Source organism: Staurois parvus, unplaced genomic scaffold (genome assembly GCF_062004578.1).
Source record: "Staurois parvus isolate SC_StPar_1 unplaced genomic scaffold, SC_StPar_1.0 ptg001288l, whole genome shotgun sequence".
In the NCBI taxonomy this organism is placed as follows: domain Eukaryota; kingdom Metazoa; phylum Chordata; class Amphibia; order Anura; family Ranidae; genus Staurois; species Staurois parvus.
The window spans coordinates 647091-668461 of record NW_028319084.1 but is presented as its reverse complement, the minus strand read 5'-3'; the positions used below and the strand labels follow the sequence as shown (position 1 = coordinate 668461).

At 44.0% G+C, this 21371-nt stretch overlaps 1 protein-coding gene across 6 annotated transcripts in view; it reads left to right on the top strand.

The window, feature by feature from the left end:
* The window catches only part of TTBK1 (tau tubulin kinase 1), a 150334-nt gene that overhangs the window by 104029 nt on the left and 24934 nt on the right, over window positions 1-21371 (top strand). For all 6 annotated transcript variants that reach the window (XM_089660927.1, XM_089660928.1, XM_089660925.1 and 3 more), the window contains 7 exons: window positions 1072-1137; window positions 1317-1409; window positions 5028-5153; window positions 13221-13375; window positions 14511-14730; window positions 16082-16254; window positions 18350-18884. In XM_089660927.1, the coding sequence (XP_089517053.1) occupies window positions 1072-1137; window positions 1317-1409; window positions 5028-5153; window positions 13221-13375; window positions 14511-14730; window positions 16082-16254; window positions 18350-18884 (1368 nt within the window). The remainder of the gene's footprint in view (window positions 1-1071; window positions 1138-1316; window positions 1410-5027; window positions 5154-13220; window positions 13376-14510; window positions 14731-16081; window positions 16255-18349; window positions 18885-21371) is intronic.

Below are 21371 nucleotides of genomic sequence, written 5' to 3'. Positions count from 1 at the left end.
TCCAGTCCGGACACTTTCCCCCCCTTCCAGGCCGGACACTTTCACCCCCTTCCTGCCCAGGCCAATTTTTAGCTTTCAGCGCTATCACACTTTGAATGACAATTGCGCGGTCATGCAACACTGTACCCATATGAATCTTTTTAAAAAAGATTTGAGACAGATAAAGCTTTATTTTGGTGGTATTTATTCACCGCTGGGATTTTTTTTTTTTTTTTTTGCTATGTAAACGAAAAAGTCCAAAAGTTTTGAAAAAAAGTGTTTTTCTTATAAAATTTTGCAAATAAATAATATTTCATCATACATCTTGGCCAAAATTTATCCCGTTATCTTTTTAGTAAAAAAAAAATAACCCAAATTAGTTTATAACCAAAAATTATAATTTTTAAACATTTTCCTTTACATTTTTGTTTTTTTTAATATTTTTTATGTTTTTGGTTTTTTTTACATAATGTCACCCTAGCAGTACAGTGTCACCATGGTGACACTGTACTACTTGTGGGGGGTGATGAAATTTTTTTTTTTTTTTGTACACTGATTGCTTTTACACCCATAGAGGCTGTAAAAGCAATCATTTCTCCTTCTCTCTGGCTGCATTCCTGCAGCCATTGAAAACTAAAGTGTGAGCTGTGATTGGTCACAGCTTGTCACATGGTACAAGGCAGTCGTGAATAGCCCTGTACCATGTGATCTCTGTGATCATTCACAGATTTCACACGTAGTAAGCAATAATGTCAGAAGTGACATCTTGCTTACTACTCTGCATGTGATCACTGATTGGCCAATCAGTGATCACATGATCGGGACCTCGCAGAGAGGTCCCGTACGACGATCGGTGTTCCACTGTGTCCGGAGGACACAGCGGGCACCAGATCGCGGTGCTGCGCGCTCCCATAGGAGCGCGCACAAGCAGGGGGTGGGGAGGCCGCTTATAAACAGCCACCCTCCCCTGCACTGCCACCGTCCGGCCGTTTATATACAACGGCCGGTCGGGAAGTGGTTAAAAAGCTGTTAGTGAATGGATAGAATGTGAGCTGCACCTTCTCTGAGTGTTTGTGTCTTCCTCCCTGACAGCCCCGCAATGTCGCTGGATTCAGAGGAACAGTCCGCTATGCGTCTGTCAATGCACACAAGAACAGGGTAAGTCACAGCAGGAATGTCGATAATGTGGATGTGGCCCATTCACGTTTCTTCTAATGAACGCACACGCCGAGATCCTGGTCTTCTGCTGGAGCTCATAAGATCCTTCCGTCATCTGGTTGTGTCTCTCTACTCCTTCCTAAGTGTCTCACAACATTCATATTTTTCTCCGACTGCAGGAGATGGGCAGACACGACGACTTGTGGTCCCTGTTTTATATGTTGGTGGAATTTGCAGTTGGTCAGCTGCCATGGAGAAAGATCAAAGACAAGGTAAGAGCTGAGCCACGCTTTCATGCAATATTTATTTCCCCCCGGTTCACATATATGCAGCCCGCGTTTTGCGTGGGCATAAGAGCCCATTCATTTGAATGGACTCCCGTGCCCCGTGACACGCAGGGAAGAAGTCCCTGCACTTCTGAAAACGCAACCTCGGTTCCCAGTGCGGTTGCGATTTCCAGTGTGGGCGGCGTGCTATTAGAACTAATGGCACATGCCCGCGGGTCCGCATTCCTCTGTGCGGGTGGTGCGGATGCACGGATTTTTCGTGCAGATCTGCAGCCACACCACCGGCACAGATGAATGCGGACCCGCGGGCGGGTGCCATTAGTTCTAATGGCACGCCGCCCGCACTGGAGATCGCAACCGCACTGGGAACCGAGGTTGCGTTTTCAGAAGAAGTGCCGGGACTTCTTCCCTGCATGTCACGGGGCACGGGAGTCCATTCAAATCAAGTAAAGCACTGCGTAAATTGAGTGCTATATAGGTACCTTAGGCTAGGTTCACATCTGTGCGGGTGGTGCGGCTGCACGGATGTTCATGCGGATTTGCAGCTGCACCACCCGCACAGATGTGAACTTAGCCTAAGGTACCTATATGGCACTCAATTTACGCAGTGCTTTACATATACCGTATATTGTACAGTGCCTTGAAAAAGTATTCATACCCCTTGAAATTTTTCACATTTTATCCCCTTCCTTTAGATTCCACGAGCCGGGCCCTCCTATTCCTTCTGTACTGAAATGTATTGTAATTGTACTGTCTTCCTTATATTGTAAAGTGCTGCACAAACTGTTGGCGCTATATAAATCCTGTATAATAATAATAATAATGTTAATAATAATATATAAATCCTGTATAATAATAATAATAATGTTAATAATAATATATAAATCCTTTATAATAATAATATATAAAACCTTAGACCTTAATAATAATATATAATTCCTGTATAATAATAATAATAATAATATATAATTCCTGTATAATAATAATACTATATAAATCCTGTATAATAATAATAATATATAAATCCTGTATAATAATAATACTATATAAATCCTGTATAATAATAATAATATATAAATCCTGTATAATAATAATATATAAATCCTGTATAATAATAATAATAATATATAAATCCTGTATAATAATAATATATAAATCTTGTATTATAATAATAATAATAATATATAATTCCTGTATAATAATAATATATAAATCCTGTATAATAATAATAATAATATATAAATCCTGTATAATAATAATAATATATAAAACCTGTATAATAATAATATATAAATCCTGTATAATATTAATAATATATAATTCCTGTATAATAATAATATATAAATCCTGTATAATAACAATAATAATATAATTCCTGTATAATAATAATAATATATAAATCCTGTATAATAATAATATATAAATCCTGTATAATAGTAATACTATATAAATCCTGTATAATAATAATATATAAATCCTGTATAATAATAATATATAAATCCTGTATAATAATAATACTATATAAATCCTGTATTATAATAATAATAATAATATATAAATCCTGTATAATAATAATACTATATAAATCCTGTATAATAATAATATATAAATCCTGTATAATAATAATAATAATATATAAATCCTGTATTATAATAATAATAATATATAAAACCTGTATAATAATAATATATAAATCCTGTACAATAATAATAATATATAAATCCTGTATAATAATAATAATATATAAATCCTGTACAATAATAATAATATATAAATCCTGTATTATTATAATAATAATAATATATAAATCCTGTATAATAAAAATAGTAATGTTACAAACAAATATGTAAATGTATTTTATTGGGATTTTATGTGATAGACCGACACAAAGTGTACAAAATTTAAAGGGATATAAATACGTTTGTATTTCAATGATTTTTATTTGTTTATAAACATTTTTAAAAAAAGGAGCAACAAGACATGCCCACACAGGGGCTATCAATGGCACATAAGAAAATAAAGAAAACAGCGCTCTAACAGCAGCAGAGCACCACGCAGGGCTATTAATAAATGACAAAAACATTGGTATAACACAGACCAGGGGCGGACTGACCATTTGGAAACTTGGGCACTGCCCGAGGGCCCGGGGTCAGTAGGGGGCCCCATGAGATGCCCCTGGTACCTTTTTCATAGGCTTTTTTGAGTTTGGGCAAGGACACAGGGGCCCCATGATCCCCTATTGCCCGGGGGCCCCACGAGTTGTCAGTCCGCTCCTGACACAGACAATAACTCAAACCTAAGGCAGCTATCCACCGCCACACCAAAAACAAACAGAAATCGTTGACAAGGCCATGAGCTGGGGCCCGGGAACGCCAATACCGAGCAACATCACAACCTTAGACTAGCCGGGGGGAGCGTGGGAAGGGCATATTGCAACCACGGCTCCCATATTTTCAAAAATTTCCATTGGGAGTCGTTACAAATACTCAACATCTGTTCATGGAGCATCACAGTGGTCATACGGTCCCGCACCCCCTGAAGAGGGACAAACGGGCGCTTCCATGCCTGAGCAATTGTTCTATTGGCCGACAAAAACAGGGATATGTAAGTATCAGGTGCAGCGCTAGAACATATTATGCAGCATAACAAGCAATAAAACGTATAAAATCCAAAATACTGTGCAAAGTCATATGTCACCTAGTGGTGTACAAAGTGGATATATGTGAATAAAATGTCCCAATTGAACACAGCCCACCTGAGGATCTGATATGATCCCAATGATGTTGCTTGGAGAACTAATCCGGGGTGGCAGATGATAAATAAATAAATTGCGCACTCACCACACGTGCGTAAATACACGCATATGAGATTAGCCTGTCTCATGAGGTATAACACAGGTCATCTGCTTCCAAATAGGGTCAGGATCTTGTACACCTTCTGGTCACGTCTGGATAGGGTGCTCAGAAAACCTTGATGCGCACCACCGTCAGGGGTCCCTTTAAAGGCAGATTCAATAAAGAGAGCCCAATAAGGGACACCACATAGTGTGATACCGTAGAAGACTTTATTCCATCAAGACAGGTGCAAAACAAATCAAGATTAAAAGAAAAGAGGCACTGACCATATAAAATTCAGGATGGCCACCAGCGGTGGCTAGATGTTCAGATACTGTAGCCCCACTGACGCGTTTCGTGCTATGCACATCCTCATAGGGTGCTGGGCTTACGACAAAAAAAAACAGGGATATGAATACTTTTAAAAGGCACTGTACATTCACATCAGTCCCTGCCCTCGGAGCTTACAGTCTAACGTCCCTAACTCCATTCATACATACACATACTAGGGCCAATTTAAACAGGAGCCAGTTCACCTACCAGCATGTCTTTGGAGTGTGGGAGGAAACCGGAGTACCCGGAGGAAACCCACGCAGGCACAGGGAGAACATGCAAACTCCATGCAGGTGGTGCAGCTGGTGAGATTTGAATCGACCCTGGTACTGTTAGGCAGAATTGCTATCCACTTAGCCACTGTGCTGCCCAGTATGACCTGTATGTTGTGACAATGATCCCCACAGTGTGACTACTCACTCTCTCCGCTCCCCAGGAACAAGTAGGGATGATTAAGGAGAAATATGACCATCGAATGCTGCTGAAACACATGCCTTCCGAGTTCCACCTCTTCCTGGAGCACATATCTTCTCTGGACTACTTCACCAAGCCCGATTATCAGGTATTGGTGCCTTAGCCACCCATGGGGTACTGTACTGATAGACAGTAGGCTACTGAGGATTCCTACTTCTGGAAATTGAATAGAAATATATTTTTTGGAGTCTCCATTGTATGTGGGCTTATCTAGAATGTCATCATCTATGGAGGAGAAGAGGGGTATGTTGCTATGTGTGGGGGATTGATTAGTGCTTCCATCCTATATGGCGGAGGTGCAGTTGACCTACCTATAGCTTGAAGTAGGGGGGGGGTCTGCATCTCTGGTGAGTGTGATTCTTATAGGTTGTAGGTCGGTATCACAATTGTAAAGCACAAATATTACAACACCATCATCAAAGAAGGACATGTCAGAGTACAGGGTGTTGGACACTCTGGGGGTAACTTAGGGCTCTTTCACATAGACGTTCCAGTTGGGTCCGCCTGCCCGTTTTTCAGGTGAACCCAATCGGAGACTCCATTCTCCTCTATGGAGACATGTGTCCGTTTACACCCGCCGACATCCAATCTGCTCCACCAAAAAGGGACGGATGGGGATCCAATTCCCCTTCCGTCCGTCGGATTGGGTCGGATAAAAATGGTTTCTATGGTTGAACTGGATGGACTTTTGTCTTTTTTCAGCCAGACTAACTATGTAACTATGAAAATGGACAGACAGTCAGTTTTCATCCGACCACCCACTGAGGAGAGCGAGCAGCTCTGTGTCTGCTCTGCAGCAGCGGAGTGGACACAGAGCTGGCATCCGCTTGCTCAGTGGAGAGATCCCCCACTGAGCAAGCGGATCCGCTTCATGTGAAAGGAGCCTTACTAAAACTGGTGCAAACAGATTCTGGTGCAGCTCTGCATAGAAACCAATCAGCTTTCAGGTTTTATTGTCAAAGCCTTATTGAACAAGCTGAAGTTAGAATCTTTACGTCTGGAGGAAAAGAAATGTAATCTCCAAATACGGAAAGGTTTCTTCACAGTAAGAGCTGTGAAAATGTGGAATAGACTCCCTCCAGCGTTGGTTGTGGCCAGCTCAGTGGATTGCTGTAGGAAAGTCCTGGATTCTTTCTTGGATACACAGAATATAACTGGATATAACATTTATAGTTGATCCAGGGAATATCCGATTGCCTCTCGGGGGATCAGGAAGGAATTTCTTCCCCTGCAGGAGAAAATTGGATCGTGCTTTGCCGGGTTTTTTGCCTTCTTCTGGATCAACTGTGGGTGTAGGATTATAACTTTTTTTTTTTAATGGTTGAACTGGATGGACAGGGTGTTGGACACTCTGGGGGTAACTTAGGGCTCTTTCACATAGACGTTCCAGTTGAGTCTGCCTGCCCGTTTTTCAGGTGAACCCAATCGGAGACTCCATTCTCCTCTATGGAGACATGTGTCCGTTTACACCCACCGACATTCAATCTGCTCCATCAAAAAGGGACGGATGGGGATCCAATTCCCCTTCCATCCGTCGGATTGGGTCGGATGAAAATGGTTTCTATGGTTGAACTGGATGGACATTTGTCTTTTTTCAGCCAGACTAACTATGTAACTATGATCGGTTACTATGCACAGCTGCAGCAAATTCTGTTTGCACTAGTTTAAATCTCTCCCATTTTTTCTTTTTATTCAGATCTTGTTCTGGATTTTTTTCCCTACTTTGTAACATTATATATGTATAATATTTAAAACAGAACTATAGACATTTTTTGCATTTTGGATGGAGTAAAGGAGTGTTATAAACTGTCATTTTTTTTTTTTGCCACCTGTGTCCTTTTGAATGTATCTACCTTCACTTCCTATCCCATAGCCAAAACAGGAAGAGAGGAAATTCCTGCAAATTGAGGGAATCACTTTGCCCCCCCCCCCGGTCACCAGAAATAACAGAAATGCGCACTCACCGACCGGATAAACAGCCCTAGAGTAAAATGGCCGCCGGACCTCCTCGTGGTCCCGGCGGCGTATGACGTCACACGTGCTGTCGGCTCCTCCTGAGACCTTTCGTGCTACGGCACTTTATCAGAGGGGAGGCCAACACCTATGATGAAGTGCCGTAGCACGACAGGCCTCAGGAGGAGCCGACAGCACGTGTGACGTCATATGCCACCGGGACCACGAGGAGGTCCGGCGGCCATTTTACTCTAGGGCTGTTTATCCGGCATTAAGGGAGACCTCTGAGTCCTGCTGCATTCCTTCACCCAAGTTGGATGATCTGTTTCCTGGAGAGGGTCCTGCTGTCCATCCGGTGCCATCTAATACCACGGATATATTATACACATGCGCTTCCTTTATGCGCGGTCGGTGAGTGCGCATTTCTGTTATTTCTTCACCAGTGATACGTATTACAGCAGAGGAAGTGTCTTTCGGGTGCTGCATACTTGATGATTTATTTGAACTTTTACATCCTTTTTAATTTATCTTTGATGCTGTTTTTGGATATATATTATTTGCATCTTTTATTATTGAACTTTTATGATTGACAGCGCTGCACTATTATTTATTTAGTACTTTGATATGAGGATTGTGTGATTCCTTCAGTGTTCCAGCCGCTACTTATATGAGCGCTCGCTACTATCTGTATTTTTCTATACTTTAATATTTGAATGATATGGTATATATGACATTTGATTTCTTTTGTAGGTATCACGTCTGCCTTTATGGTGTATTTCTAAATTTATCGGTGTAGCTACTTTTTTAGATAAAGGGCGGTAAATGCGTAGTTGTTTTATTTACACAGACTGGTGGTCATGTACAGCAGGCGATACATCTGGAGGGCAGGAGAGAGTTTACAGATGGACTGGCAGTGGTGTACAGGGGGTGATACACTGGAGGACAGGGGATTGGTACAGATAAACTGGACAAAAAGTATTACCACGTCTCAGGGAATAGGTGTACAACGCCACACCCCAAATAGTACCAGGACAACAAAAAGGAAATTACTTTCCAAAAATAGGGGACTTTAAAGGCATCGTACTAACAAGACAATTTAATAAAACAATATTTATTCAAGTCCATTAAAAGGAATGGTGGAATTATTTATTTCAGGTACTTATATAGCGCCATCAATTTACACAGCGCTTTACATATATATTGTACATTCACATCAGTCCCCGCCCCTGAGGGGCATACAATCTAAGGTCCCTAACTCACATTCATACATACACATACTAGGGACAATTTAGTCAGGAGCCAATTCACCTACCGGCATGTCTTTGGAGTGTGGGAAGAACCCGGAGGACCCCCACGCAGGCACAGGGAGAACATGCAAACTCCAGGCAGGTGGTGCTGTGGTTGGGATTTGAACCGACGACCCAAGTACTGCCAGGCGGAAGTGCTAACCATTTAGCCACTGCGCTGCCCAATGATACCTAGGAATGGTGGAATGATACATAACCACCACACCTGAGTTACAAGGGCTTTGATACATGAGATTAAAAACAATACAAATGCATAGATGGAATAGACGCTGATATATTCCACTGGTCTGTTCTGAAGCGTTTCGCAGTTCAAAGCTTCATCAGGGACACCATGGAGGCATCACAGCATTTGTCACACATATATCAACCGCTGACTCTTGGGGGGATGCCACATACAAGGTCTAAATACCACCCTCCCCTTCAAAGGAACCAAGTTTAGGGGAGGTAAGCCAGACACAGGACCTTTCAGAGGGAGACAAAGGCCACAAACGGCCACACAGTGGAAGCAACAAACACCAACGTGGCAGGGTTTCCAAGAGAGCCAGAGTATGGAGCGGTAGTGGTGTATGGGGGGTGATACACTGGAGGACAGAAAAAAGGTACAGACAGACTGGTAGTAGTGTACAGGGGGGTATTACATCAGACAACAGGAGAAAGGTACAGATAGACCTGTGTACAGGGGGTGATACTTCAGAGTATAGGAGAGAGGTACAGGCACACTGGTCGTGGAGTACAGGGGGGGGTACTTTGAAGTATAGGAGAGAGGTACAGGCACACAGGTAGTGGTATACATCAGAGGACAGAAGAACATATGATCTATTAGCGGCGCATAGAGGGCAATACATAGGAGGACAGGAGAGAGGTACTGATAGACGTTTATAGGTGTACAGGGGTGATACTTCAGAGTATAGTAGGGAGGTACAGGCACACTGGTCGTGATGTACAAGGGGTGATATATCAGAGGACAAAAGAACATATGATCTATTAGCGGCCTATAGAGGGAAATACATTGGAGGACAGGAGAGAGGCACTGATAGACTGTTAGAGGCATACAGGGGTGATACTTCGGAGTACAGGAGAGAGGTACAGGCACACTGTTAGTGGTGTACAAGGGGTGATATATCAGAGGACAGAAGAACATATGATCTATTAGCGGCGCATAGAGGGCAATACATAGGAGGACAGGAGAAAGGTACTGATAGACTTTGATAGGTGTACAGGGGGTGATACTTCGGAGTATAGGAGAGAGGTACAGGCACACAGGTAGTGATGTACAGGGGGTGATATATCAGAGGACAGAAGAACATATGATCTATTAGCGGCCTATAGAGGGAAATACATTGGAGGACAGGAGAGAGGTACTGATAGACTGTTAGAGGCGTACAGGGGTGATACTTCGGAGTACAGGAGAGAGGTACAGGCACACATGTAGTGGTGTACAAGGGGTAATACATCAGAGGACAGGACAGAAGAACATATGATCTATTAGCGGTGTACAGAGTGCAATACATTGGAAGACAGGAGAAAGGTACTGATAGACTGTTAGTGGTGTACAGGGGGTGATACTTCAGAGTATAGTAAGGAGGTACAGGCACACTGGTAGTGGTGTACAGGGGTGATACTTCAGAGTATAGTAAGGAGGTACAGGCACACTGGTAGTGGTGTACAGGGGTGATACTTCAGAGTATAGTAGGGAGGTACAGGCACACTGGTAGAGGTGTACAGGGGTGATACTTCAGAGTATAGTAAGGAGGTACAGGCACACTGGTAGAGGTGTACAGGGGTGATACTTCAGAGTATAGTAAGGAGGTACAGGCACACTGGTAGAGGTGTACAGGGGTGATACTTCAGAGTATAGTAAGGAGGTACAGGCACACTGGTAGTGGTGTACAGGGGTGATACTTCAGAGTATAGTAAGGAGGTACAGGCACACTGGTAGTGGTGTACAGGGGTGATACTTCAGAGTATAGTAAGGAGGTACAGGCACACTGGTAGTGGTGTACAGGGGTGATACTTCAGAGTATAGTAAGGAGGTACAGGCACACTGGTAGTGGTGTACAGGGGGTGATACTTCGGAGTACAGGAGAGAGGTACAGGCACACTGGTAGTGGTGTACAGGGGTGATACTTCAGAGTATAGTAGGGAGGTACAGGCACACTGGTAGTGGTGTACAGGGGGTGATACTTCAGAGTACAGGAGAGAGGTACAGGCACACTAGTCGTGATTTACAAGGGGTGATACATCAGAGGACAGAAGAACATATAATCTATTAGCAGCCTATAGAGGGCAATACATTGGAGGACAGGAGAGAGGTACTGATAGACTGTTAGAGGTGTACAAGCGGTGATAATTTGGAGTACAGGAAAGAGGAACAGGCAGACTAGTAGAGGTGTACAGGGGGTGATACATCAGAGGACACAACAGTAGATCATATGGAGGGAGATTTACTAAAAATGGTGCACCGAGAATCTGTTGCAGCTGTGTATAATAACCAATCAGCTTCCAGGTTTTATTGTCAAAGCTTAATTGAACAAGCTGAAGTTAGAAGCTGATTGGCTACCGTGCACAGCTGCACCAGATTTTGTGTGCACCAGTTTTAGTAAATCTCCCATATACAGTGTATAGAGGGTGATACATCAAAAGACAGTTAAAGTGGTTGTAAAGGGTAAAGGTATTAAGGTACAAAATCTTTTAGGTACAGCTCCGACCCCCCCCTAAATACCTATGTGAGCCCAATCCTAATCCAGCGCTGTGCCCGAGAGCATCAGACTGGACTCAGTGAGAGCAGTGCGAGCCATTGGCTCCTGCTGCTGTCAGTCAAACCAAGTGGCGGGGGTGGGGATGAGCAGCACTGTGTGTGTCAATAGATGCATTATTGAGCTTGCAGGAGTACCCCCCCAGCAAGTGGCTTGCTAGTGGGGTTACTCAGAAGGCAGGAGGAGTCAGGAGCACCGGCGGGGAACCCTAGAAGGATCAGGGCTGCTCTATGTAAAACCATTGCACAGAGCAGGTAAGTATAACATAAGTATATACAGTCAGGTCCATAAATATTGGGACATCGACACAATTCTAACATTTTTGGCTCTATACACCACCACAATGGATTTGAAATGAAACGAACAAGATGTGCTTTAACTGCAGACTGTCAGCTTTAATTTGAGGGTATTTACATCCAAATCAGGTAAACGGTGTAGGAATTACAACAGTTTGCATATGTGCCTCCCACTTGTTAAGGGACCAAAAGTAATGGGACAGAATAATAATCATAAATCAAACTTTCACTTTTTAATACTTGGTTGAAAATCCTTTGCAGTCAATTACAGCCTGAAGTCTGGAACGCATAGCAATCACCAGACGCTGGGTTTCATCCCTGCTGATGCTCTGCCAGGCCTCTACTGCAACTGTCTTCAGTTCCTGCTTGTTCTTGGGGCATTTTCCCTTCAGTTTTGTCTTCAGCAAGTGAAATGCATGCTCAATCGGATTCAGGTCAGGTGATTGACTTGGCCATTGCATAACATTCCACTTCTTTCCCTTAAAAAACTCTTTGGTTGCTTTTGCAGTCTGCTTTGGGTCATTGTCCATCTGCACTGTGAAGCGTCCAATGAGTTGTGAAGCATTTGGCTGAATATGAGCCGATAATATTCCCGAAACACTTCACAATTCATCCGGCTGCTTTTGTCAGCAGTCACATCATCAATAAATACAAGAGAAGCAGTTCCATTGGCAGCCATACATGCCCACGCCATGACACTACCACCACCATGCTTCACTGATAAGGTGGTATGCTTAGGATCATGAGCAGTTCCTTTCCTTCTCCATACTCTTCTCTTCCCATCACTCTGGTACAAGTTGATGTCGGTCTCATCTGTCCATAGGATGTTGTTCCAGAACTGTGAAGGCTTTTTTACATGTCGTTTGGCAAACTCTAATCTGGCCTTCCTGTTTTTGAGGCTCACCAATGGTTTCCATCTTGTGGTGAACCCTCTGTATTCACTCTGGTGAAGTCTTCTCTTGATTGTTGACTTTGACACACATACACCTACCTCCTGGAGAGTGTTCTTGATCTGGCCAACTGTTGTGAAGGGTGTTTTCTTCACCAGGGAAAGAATTCTTCGGTCATCCACCACAGTTTTCCGTGGTCTTCCAGGTCTTTTGGTGTTGCTGAGCTCACCGGTGCGTTCCTTCTTTTTAAGAATGTTCCAAACAGTTGTTTTGGCCACGCCTAATGTTTTTGTTATCTCTCTGATGGGTTTGTTTTGTTTTTTCAGCCTAATGATGGCTTCACTGATAGTGACAGCTCTTTGGATCTCATCTTGAGAGTTGACAGCAACAGATTCCAAATGCAAATAGCACACTTGAAATGAACTCTGGACCTTTTATCTGCTCATTGTAATTGGGATAATGAGGGAATAACACACACCTGGCCAGGGAACAGCTGAGAAGCCAATTGTCCCATTACTTTTGGTCCCTTAACAAGTGGGAGGCACATATGCAAACTGTTGTAATTCCTACACCGTTCACCTGATTTGGATGTAAATACCCTCAAATTAAAGCTGACAGTCTGCAGTTAAAGCACATCTTGTTCGTTTCATTTCAAATCCGTTGTGGTGATGTATAGAGCCAAAAATGTTAGAATTGTGTCCATGTCCCAATATTTATGGACCTGACTGTGTGTATATGTATATATATATATATATATATATATATAAAGATACTTTACAATCACTTTCAGACGTACAGACAGACTGGCAGCAGTGTTCGCACCATAAGTGTATCTTTACAAATGATGTACATGCTTGTTACATGTATGTACAGAGAGCGGTGTTTTTTGGTGAGGAACGTGCTGTGATGTATATTTTTCCCGGAGTGTAATGAAACCTTTTGTACCTTTGCAGATGATTATGTCTGTGTTTGAGAACAGTATGAAAGAGAGAGGAATCACAGAGAATGAGGCCTTTGACTGGGAGAAGGGTGGAACAGACATCCTACTGTCTACCAGCACCTCCACCCCACCGCAGCAGAACACCCGGCAGACAGCTGCCATGTTTGGGTGAGATTTTTGTCTTTTTTTCCTCATTTTTGTCTTCTTGCTCTGAGTGGGAATCAACTAATCTAGTCAACTGCCCCACTAAACCTTCAATGAAAAACAAGTAAACAGATGGGTACAGTCTTTGTCCTACAGTCATAACCACTTCCAGTCCGGACACTTTTACCCCCTTCCGGTCCAGGCCAATTTTCAGCTTTCAGCGATATCACACTTTGAATGACAATTGCGCAGTCATGCAACACTGTACCCATATGAATTTTTAGCATTTTTTTGAGACAGATAAAGCTTTATTTTGGTGGTATTTATTCACCACTGGGATTTTTATTTTTTTTGCTATGTAAATTAAAAAGTCCAAAAATTTTGAAAAAAAATGTTTTTCTTATAAAAGTTTGCAAATAAATAGTATTTCATCATAAATCTTGTCCAAAATTTTTTCTGTTATCTTTTTAGTAAAAAAACAAAAAATTAGTTTATAACCAAAATGATAATTTTGAAACATTTTTTTTTACATCTTTTTTTATTTTTTTATGTTATTATTTATGTTTTGGGGTTTTTTACATACTGTCACCCTAGCAGTACAGTGTCACCATGATGACACTGTATTACTTGTGGGGGGTGATGAATATCATTCCTTTTTATCTCTAGCTGCATTCTTGCAGCCATTGAGAACTACTGAGTGAGCTGTGATTGGTCAGAGCTTGTCACATGGTACAAGGCTGTTGTGAATAGCCCTGTACCATGTGACCTCTGTGTTCATTCACAGATTTCACATGTAGTAAGCAATGATGCCACAAGTGACATCTTGCTTACTACTCTGCATGTGATCACTGATTGGCCAATCAGCAATCATATGATCGGGACCTCGCACAGAGGACACAGCGGGCACCGGATCACGGTGCTGCGCGCTCCCAGGGAGCGCGCACAAGCAGGGTGCGGGGAGACCGTTTATAAACAGCCACCCGACCCTGCACTGCCACCGTCCAGCCATTTATATACAATGGCCGGACAGAGGTGGTTAATAATGGGAGAATAATTAGCGGTCATCAGTAATTGCTCATATGTATGTATATGTGTTGCCATCTTTGCAACTATTCAGACGTAGTCATCTTAATGAACCTCTTGTTGTCTCTGAATGCAGGGTGGTGAATGTGACTCCAGTGCCAGGGGATTTGTTGAGGGAGAACACCGAAGATGTCCTACAAGGGGAGCACCTGAGCGACCAGGAGAATGCCCCTCCCATCCTTCCCGGCCGGCCGGCAGACCTCACCGGACAGGTCCCCAACACGGGCTTCAATGACACCGAGGTCTGGGAGGAGACAGATGTGAATCGGAATAAGCTAAGAATCAGTATCAGTAAGGTACGGGGACAGGAACGGGCCGGCTCAGAGTGTGCTTTTCTTGGTCCTGTCTCCAGAGCCATTTAGAGAGGTCTGTAAATTCGACTTTGGTTACTAGCCCAACCTGCATACAGGCTATACTATACACTCGATTTTAATAACTGCTATTCCCCTCCTCTCCGACTAACAAATGCTGTAAATTTAATGTGCAAATCAGAAGTCTCAAATGTACAGTCGCAGCTATTAAGGAACGTGTTCTCCTTCCAGGACGTGCGATTACACGATGAATGATGACCATGGTGTAATGTCAGAGCCAATGTAGGCATAGCTGGCAATGTAATGATGTTATGTGATTATTCACCCCCATTAGTAACCACTGACCTTCCTGTGGTAACAATAATAATAATAGTGTAGTGCTAATAAATATTAAATAAAAATATATATACCTAAATATGTGATAATAATAATATGAAAATTAAAGAAATAAACATGCAGATGAGCAAATCTATTGTGATATGATCCAATAAGGATCTAATTAGTGCCACAAAAAACGTAGTGCAAAGCAACGTGAAATAACAAACTGGTCCTCAATCAGGACCTCATATAGTGAAAAAACAATAATAACATCAATAACCACCCTCCAAAAATATCCCTACTAGGGATTTTACAGATAAAAAACACACAGACTGGTGCAAAACATCCGTGAATCCCTAAATTAGGGGAGAAATCTCCTAAACAAAATGACAAGTGCTTACATATAAAATGCAATTAAAAAAACTTCAGTGAACCCAGGCACCCTGAGGAAGTCACGTGACGATGGTGACGCAACGCGTAGGTACGCGGTGACATAGTTCCGATACGCGGTGACGTACTTCCGGCGTGGACGCCATCTTGGCACACCTGAAAACCATGCAGAGGTACACCATAGCATGAAGCCGCTTATCTACATATTGATCACCATATAGAAGCGCAGGAGGAACCCTATATTTACTTTTGACCTTCCCGTGGTGTCATGTGATCATTCAGAGACATAGTGAATGGTGGCCATCAGATGATGTCATGTGATCATTTACCCCTATTAGGGTGACTCTTGTCCATCCTGTGATGTCATCTGACTATTCAGAGACATTGTAATGAAGGCTGGCCATCAGTTGATGTCATGTGATCCCCCAGAGCCAATAGAATGAAAGCTAGTTGTCAATGTGGTAAATACAGAGATGGTATCATGTGATCCTTCAGAAAACATTTCCAGATATTGTTCTTGAAGTGAGGCGATTCTGCTATCCTTAGTTTCAGATTTTGTGACTGCATGAGCTTCTAATGATAGAAATCCTCAGGGTGTAATAATGAATGTGGTCTCCTCCCTCTGCAGACACAGTGCCTGATGGAAGACGATCACAGCCGGCATGGGTGTCCCAGCTCACCCGTCCGGGCTCCTCCCGAGTCCCCCACTACACAGGCACGCTCTCTTCATTACCGGCGCGTCAACAGTCCTGAGTCCGAACGGCTATCTACAGCAGAAAGAGCTGATCTTCCAGAGAGGAGGTAGGAGTCCACAGCATTGACACATAGGGATTTGACTTCCATAGATCAAGCAGAGCCAGTGCCCTTTAGCTTCTTTATATACACCTTACAATTGATTTTCTTTCTCATTCATTGATGGACAAGAAATTTTGTACTTTTGTGTTATACTGCCGCCTGCAGAAAGATTAGACACTGGCAAAAAATACATTGTAGGCCAGCCCAGTATAACCCCTCCTACTATCGGCATGCCTCAGTTTTTTGCTAGTGATCTAGGAGGATGGACATCTTTTCTTCAGCTCTGCTGAGAAAAATCTAACCTGTTTTTGCCTGTTTTTTCCTTCAAATTCTTCGTTCACTCAAGATTTCTGCTGCGTCAGTGTTTGAGCTGTTCTCTGTATGCAGCTCTCTCTGTATTGGCCTTTCCTAAGCCTGACGTTGAAGTGTCATACCTGGACCCAGCTGGACCAAACATTGCAAAACTAGCCTGGAATATGAGCTTCAATGAGTTCCGCATTTCACAATTCCCATTCTGGTAACAAGCTAGGTGTGAAGCATTGCTTCAGCATTTTCCCTGTCTCTGAAGACACTCTCCTGAGTAGGCTGTTTGGGTGAAGCATCCGGAGCTTCCTCACTATTTGCACTGCTGGACAGTAATTCCCATTACTGCTGGTTTTATCGGGAAAGGGGTTAAGGCTGAGGGATTGAGCACTGGCTCCATCCGCTGAGTGGAGTAACACACGCTTCGTGCTCATTTTCCTGATGCTGCTCCTGCTTTTAGGAGCCACATGGAATTCTGATCCTCAGTCTACTTCTACTGCCCACCTTCTGGTGCACTGCAATGGGTCTTGGCCATGACATTGATCTGTCAAACCCTGGCTGACTGATCCAAGGTTATTTGAAAGGATGTGATCCCTTAAACTCTTGGTCCTACAGTGTGTGGAATACATCTGCAACTCTGAGCTACTACGTGGACAAGTTGTTAGAGGTCTCCTGCCTCATCATCTCCTATAGGAGGCTCCTATCCATGTACATGAGGAGGACTCTTTGGCTAATGTGTTGGACTGCAGAGGCCGCATGCATGAAGTGGTTTGTTCTGTATGACCTTCACAGGACAATGCCTCTTCGGGGCTGCCCTGGATCCCCTCATCAAGGATGCCACCAATAGCCAAAGTACTCATCTTCCTCGGCAAAGGAAGTCTAAAGGCTCAGTCTGAGATTCATATCTCTCTCTCCTCTCCTCTTCTCTCCTCTCCACTATCCTCTCCTCTCCCCTCGCCTCCTCGCTCCTCTCCTCTCCCCTCACCTCTCTTCTCCTCTCCTCTCCTCTCCTCTCCTTTCCTCTCCTCTCCTCTCCTTTCCTCTCCTCTCCTCCTCTTTCTTCTCCTCTCCTCCTCTTTCCTCTCCTCTCCCCTCCCCTCACCTCCTCTCCTCTCCTGATTCTCTCCTCTCCTTTCCTTATTCTCTCCTTTCCTCTCCCCTCTCCTCTCTCCTCTCCCCTCCTCTTCTCTCTCCTCTCCCCTCTCCTCTCCTCATTCTCTCCTTTCCTCTCCCCTCTCCTCCCCTCTCCTCTCCCCTCTCCTATCCTCTCTCCTCCTCTCCTCTTCTCTCCTCTCCTCTCCTCTCCTCCCTGTTCATTCACAAACTGAAGCATGGTAAACACATGGAGAAAAGAGGGAGGATCAAAGTTGTCAATTAGGATCTTGGACAGGAGAGGGGTGATTGGAGGGGGTGGGTCAATTTTTGAAATCGATCCCCCTGTGGTTCCCCCTGGAGCACCTGACAGGTCGGCAACAGGGGGAGGGGGAGAAGCCAGCTGTGCCACAGGGAGGGGGAACTAAAGCTGCCCAGGTCCCCTTCTTAAACTGATGGGTCCCGGGCCCAATACAGAAGGGCTAGTGCTACCCCATTATCAGAGGCCCTGTGCAGTCATTTTGTCAATCACTATGGAAAGGTGGATATAGAAATGTTTTGTTTTCCTCTTCATTTATAACTGACTGATCATCATAAAATAAACCGAATTTCGTTTGTAAAAGACAGGTCTTTAGCTTTTAACAAAGTTGAACATTATGTAGCATAAAACGTATCTAGAATTACATCTGTAATTTGTGCCCTGCAGATCCCGCATGGACCTCCCTGCTTCTCCATCTCGCCAGGCGTGCTCATCGCAGCCTGCTCAAATGTTGTCCATTGACACGGGTCAGGTTGACCGGCAAGCTAGTGGCCGCATGGAAGTCTCGGCATCGGTAGAACATGAAGCCCTTAGTAATGCCTTTCGCTCGGTCCCACTTGCTGAGGAGGAGGACTTTGACAGTAAGGAATGGGTCATCATAGACAAAGAGACTGAGTTGAAGGACTTCCATCCAGGAGCAGAACCAACCACCTCGGGGACAACAGATGAAGAGCCTGAGGAGCTCCGGCCTTTGGATGATGGGGAGGAGAGGAGAAAGACTGTGGGCGGAGATGGTGCAGTGAGGCCTAAAGTGCATGAAGCTCGGCCTCGAACCATGCAGACTGTAGCGGAGGAAGAGCCCTCCTCCCCACATGAAGGTTCTGAAGGCAGAGGGGATGTTCCACCTGCAAGTCCATCACACTCCCATTCGGCATCACGACAACGGAGGAGGGAGTCTGACCCCAGCGGACCTCAGAGACAGGTAAGTCAAGAGATGATGGAAAATATGTCATATGACACCTAACATAACTGCATGTTCACCTACATATGTAAAGACTCGTTATGCCAGATGCACAAGGGAGATTATTATTAATTCTGACCAAAGTGTGAGATGGGTACCATTATTGATAGAACTGCTGGTTGCACACCATCGCTGTAGGTTGTACACATCAATTTAGGACTTCTGCACAGGAGAGTGGTCACAGTATTACCAGCTGCTATTGCATAGTGATGTAATCACCAGGCCAGAAGTATTCTATTCTTTAGGCTGCAGAAAACATATTGGACGTAGGAGGAGCTCAGTCCACGGGCAGAGTGCTAGAAATGAAATGAGAAGCCAATTGGGAGTTCCTACATGTACAGTGGAGTTTGAGGTGTAAGTTGGGTACATGGGTTGTAAAAAGGAAGGGATCGCCGCAACTCCCAACCAGCCCAGGTGAATTAATGATAAGGAGCAGCTTTACCGTACATGTTTACACCAAACCACGCTCCCTGATGCATTTGGCCCCACCCACCCGGGCTTAGTCATAGGGTGGGCAGAACGAAATGCATCAGAATGCCTGGTTTGGTGGAGACACATAGGCTGAGGCCGCTACTTATCGTTTATTCACCTGGGCTGGATGGAAGTAGCGGCTATCCCTTCTTCTTTACATTTATTAGCCCTCTGGATTGGTAATAGCACAGGCCTGCCCCCTATACTCTGGCACACAGGGATATGCTTTCACCTCTACTTTGAGTAGTGCCAAAAGCAATTGAACAGGTTGGGTACATGGGTCGTCTCAGAAAAGGACAAGTCAGGACTGGAAAGAATGCCGATGAAATATCACATCTTGCCCTAGAGTACCATTACAGATATAAAACCACCAGAGATAAATAGGAAGAGGCTATACGTATTTATACAGGAGAAGCCTGAACTCTGCACCATATATGTCATGTTACAGGTCACCCACCAGGATAGCAAGGGGAGAGCCAGGTATGCTGGGAACAAGGAGGGGCAATCATATCTCAAGCACAGATGGTAGTAATGCTAGATTGTAGGGATGATCACATGATGTAATCAGGGACCAGGGTTGTGGTAAAGTGATCAGGGTTGCTGTCAGGTGATCAGGATTGCTGTCAGGTGATTAGGAGTGCGGTCAAGTGATCAGGGTTTTGGTCAGAAGATGAAGATTGCAGTCAGATGATCAGGGTTGTGGTCAGGAGATGAAGATTGCAGTCAGGTGATCAGGGTTGTGGTCAGGAGATGAAGATTGCAGTCAGGTGATCGGGGTTGTGATCAGGAGATGAACGTTGCAGTCAGGTGATCAGGGTTGTGATCAGGAGATGAAGGTTGCAGTCAGGTGATCAGGGTTGTGGCCAGGAGATGAAGGTTGCAGTCAGGTGATCAGGGTTGTGATCAGGAGATGAAGGTTGCAGTCAGGTGATCAGGGTTGTGGCCAGGAGATGAAGATTGCAGTCAGATGATCAGGGTTGTGGTCAGGAGATGAAGATTGCAGTCAGGTGATCAGGGTTGTGATCAGGAGATGAAGATTGCAGTCAGGTGATCAGGGTTGTGATCAGGAGATGAAGGTTGCAGTCAGGTTATCAGGGTTATGGTTGGGTGATCAAGATTGGGGACAGGTGATCAGGGCCTTGGTTAGGTGATCAAAATTGGGGTCAGGTGATCAGTGTTGCAGTCAGGTGATCAGGGCTGTGGTAATGAGACCAAGGTTGCGGTCAGGTGATCAGGGTTACAGTTAGGTGATCAAAGTTGGGGTCAGGTGATCAGGGTTGCAGTCAGGTGATCAGGGCTGTGGTCAGGAGACCAAGGTTGCGGTCAGGTGATCAGGGTTACAGTTGGGTGATCAAAGTTGGGGTCAGGTGATCAGGGTTACAGTCAGGTGATCAGGGCTGTGGTCAGGAAACCAAGGTTGCGGTCAGGTGATCAGGGTTACAGTTGGGTGATCAAAGTTGGGGTCAGGTGATCAGGGTTACGGTCAGGTGATCAGGGCTGCAGTCAAGTGATTAGGGTTGCAGTTTGGAAATGGGTTTGGTGATGTAGATAGCTTTAGAAATTCTGAATAGAAGAAGCTTGACGTGAAGAGTGTCTACTTTCTCATCTCACCAACCCTCATGGTAGTCGGGGAATGGTAGGCTGGAGTGTTTCTCTATGTGGATGCTATGAGACAGATGGATCTGTAGTTGGGGTGTTATACAATGGATCATTATTATTCAGCCTGTTTATGGTGCAGTATTTTATAGTATTACTTTTTTATCTATCAGGGACACTGGTCTCTACATTCTGGCATTCTTCCAGTTCTGACTTCTTAGATTTTTAAATAACTTTCTTCTCTGTATGTAAAACATTAGAGAGGGAAAGGTGCTCCTGGCTGGTAGTATGTACTGCGTACAGCGCCATTTGTACTTAGAAAAGTGCGCGTCATGTTATTGGTTGCATGTTAGCCAGAGACTCTAGTGTGACCCCTGCCAC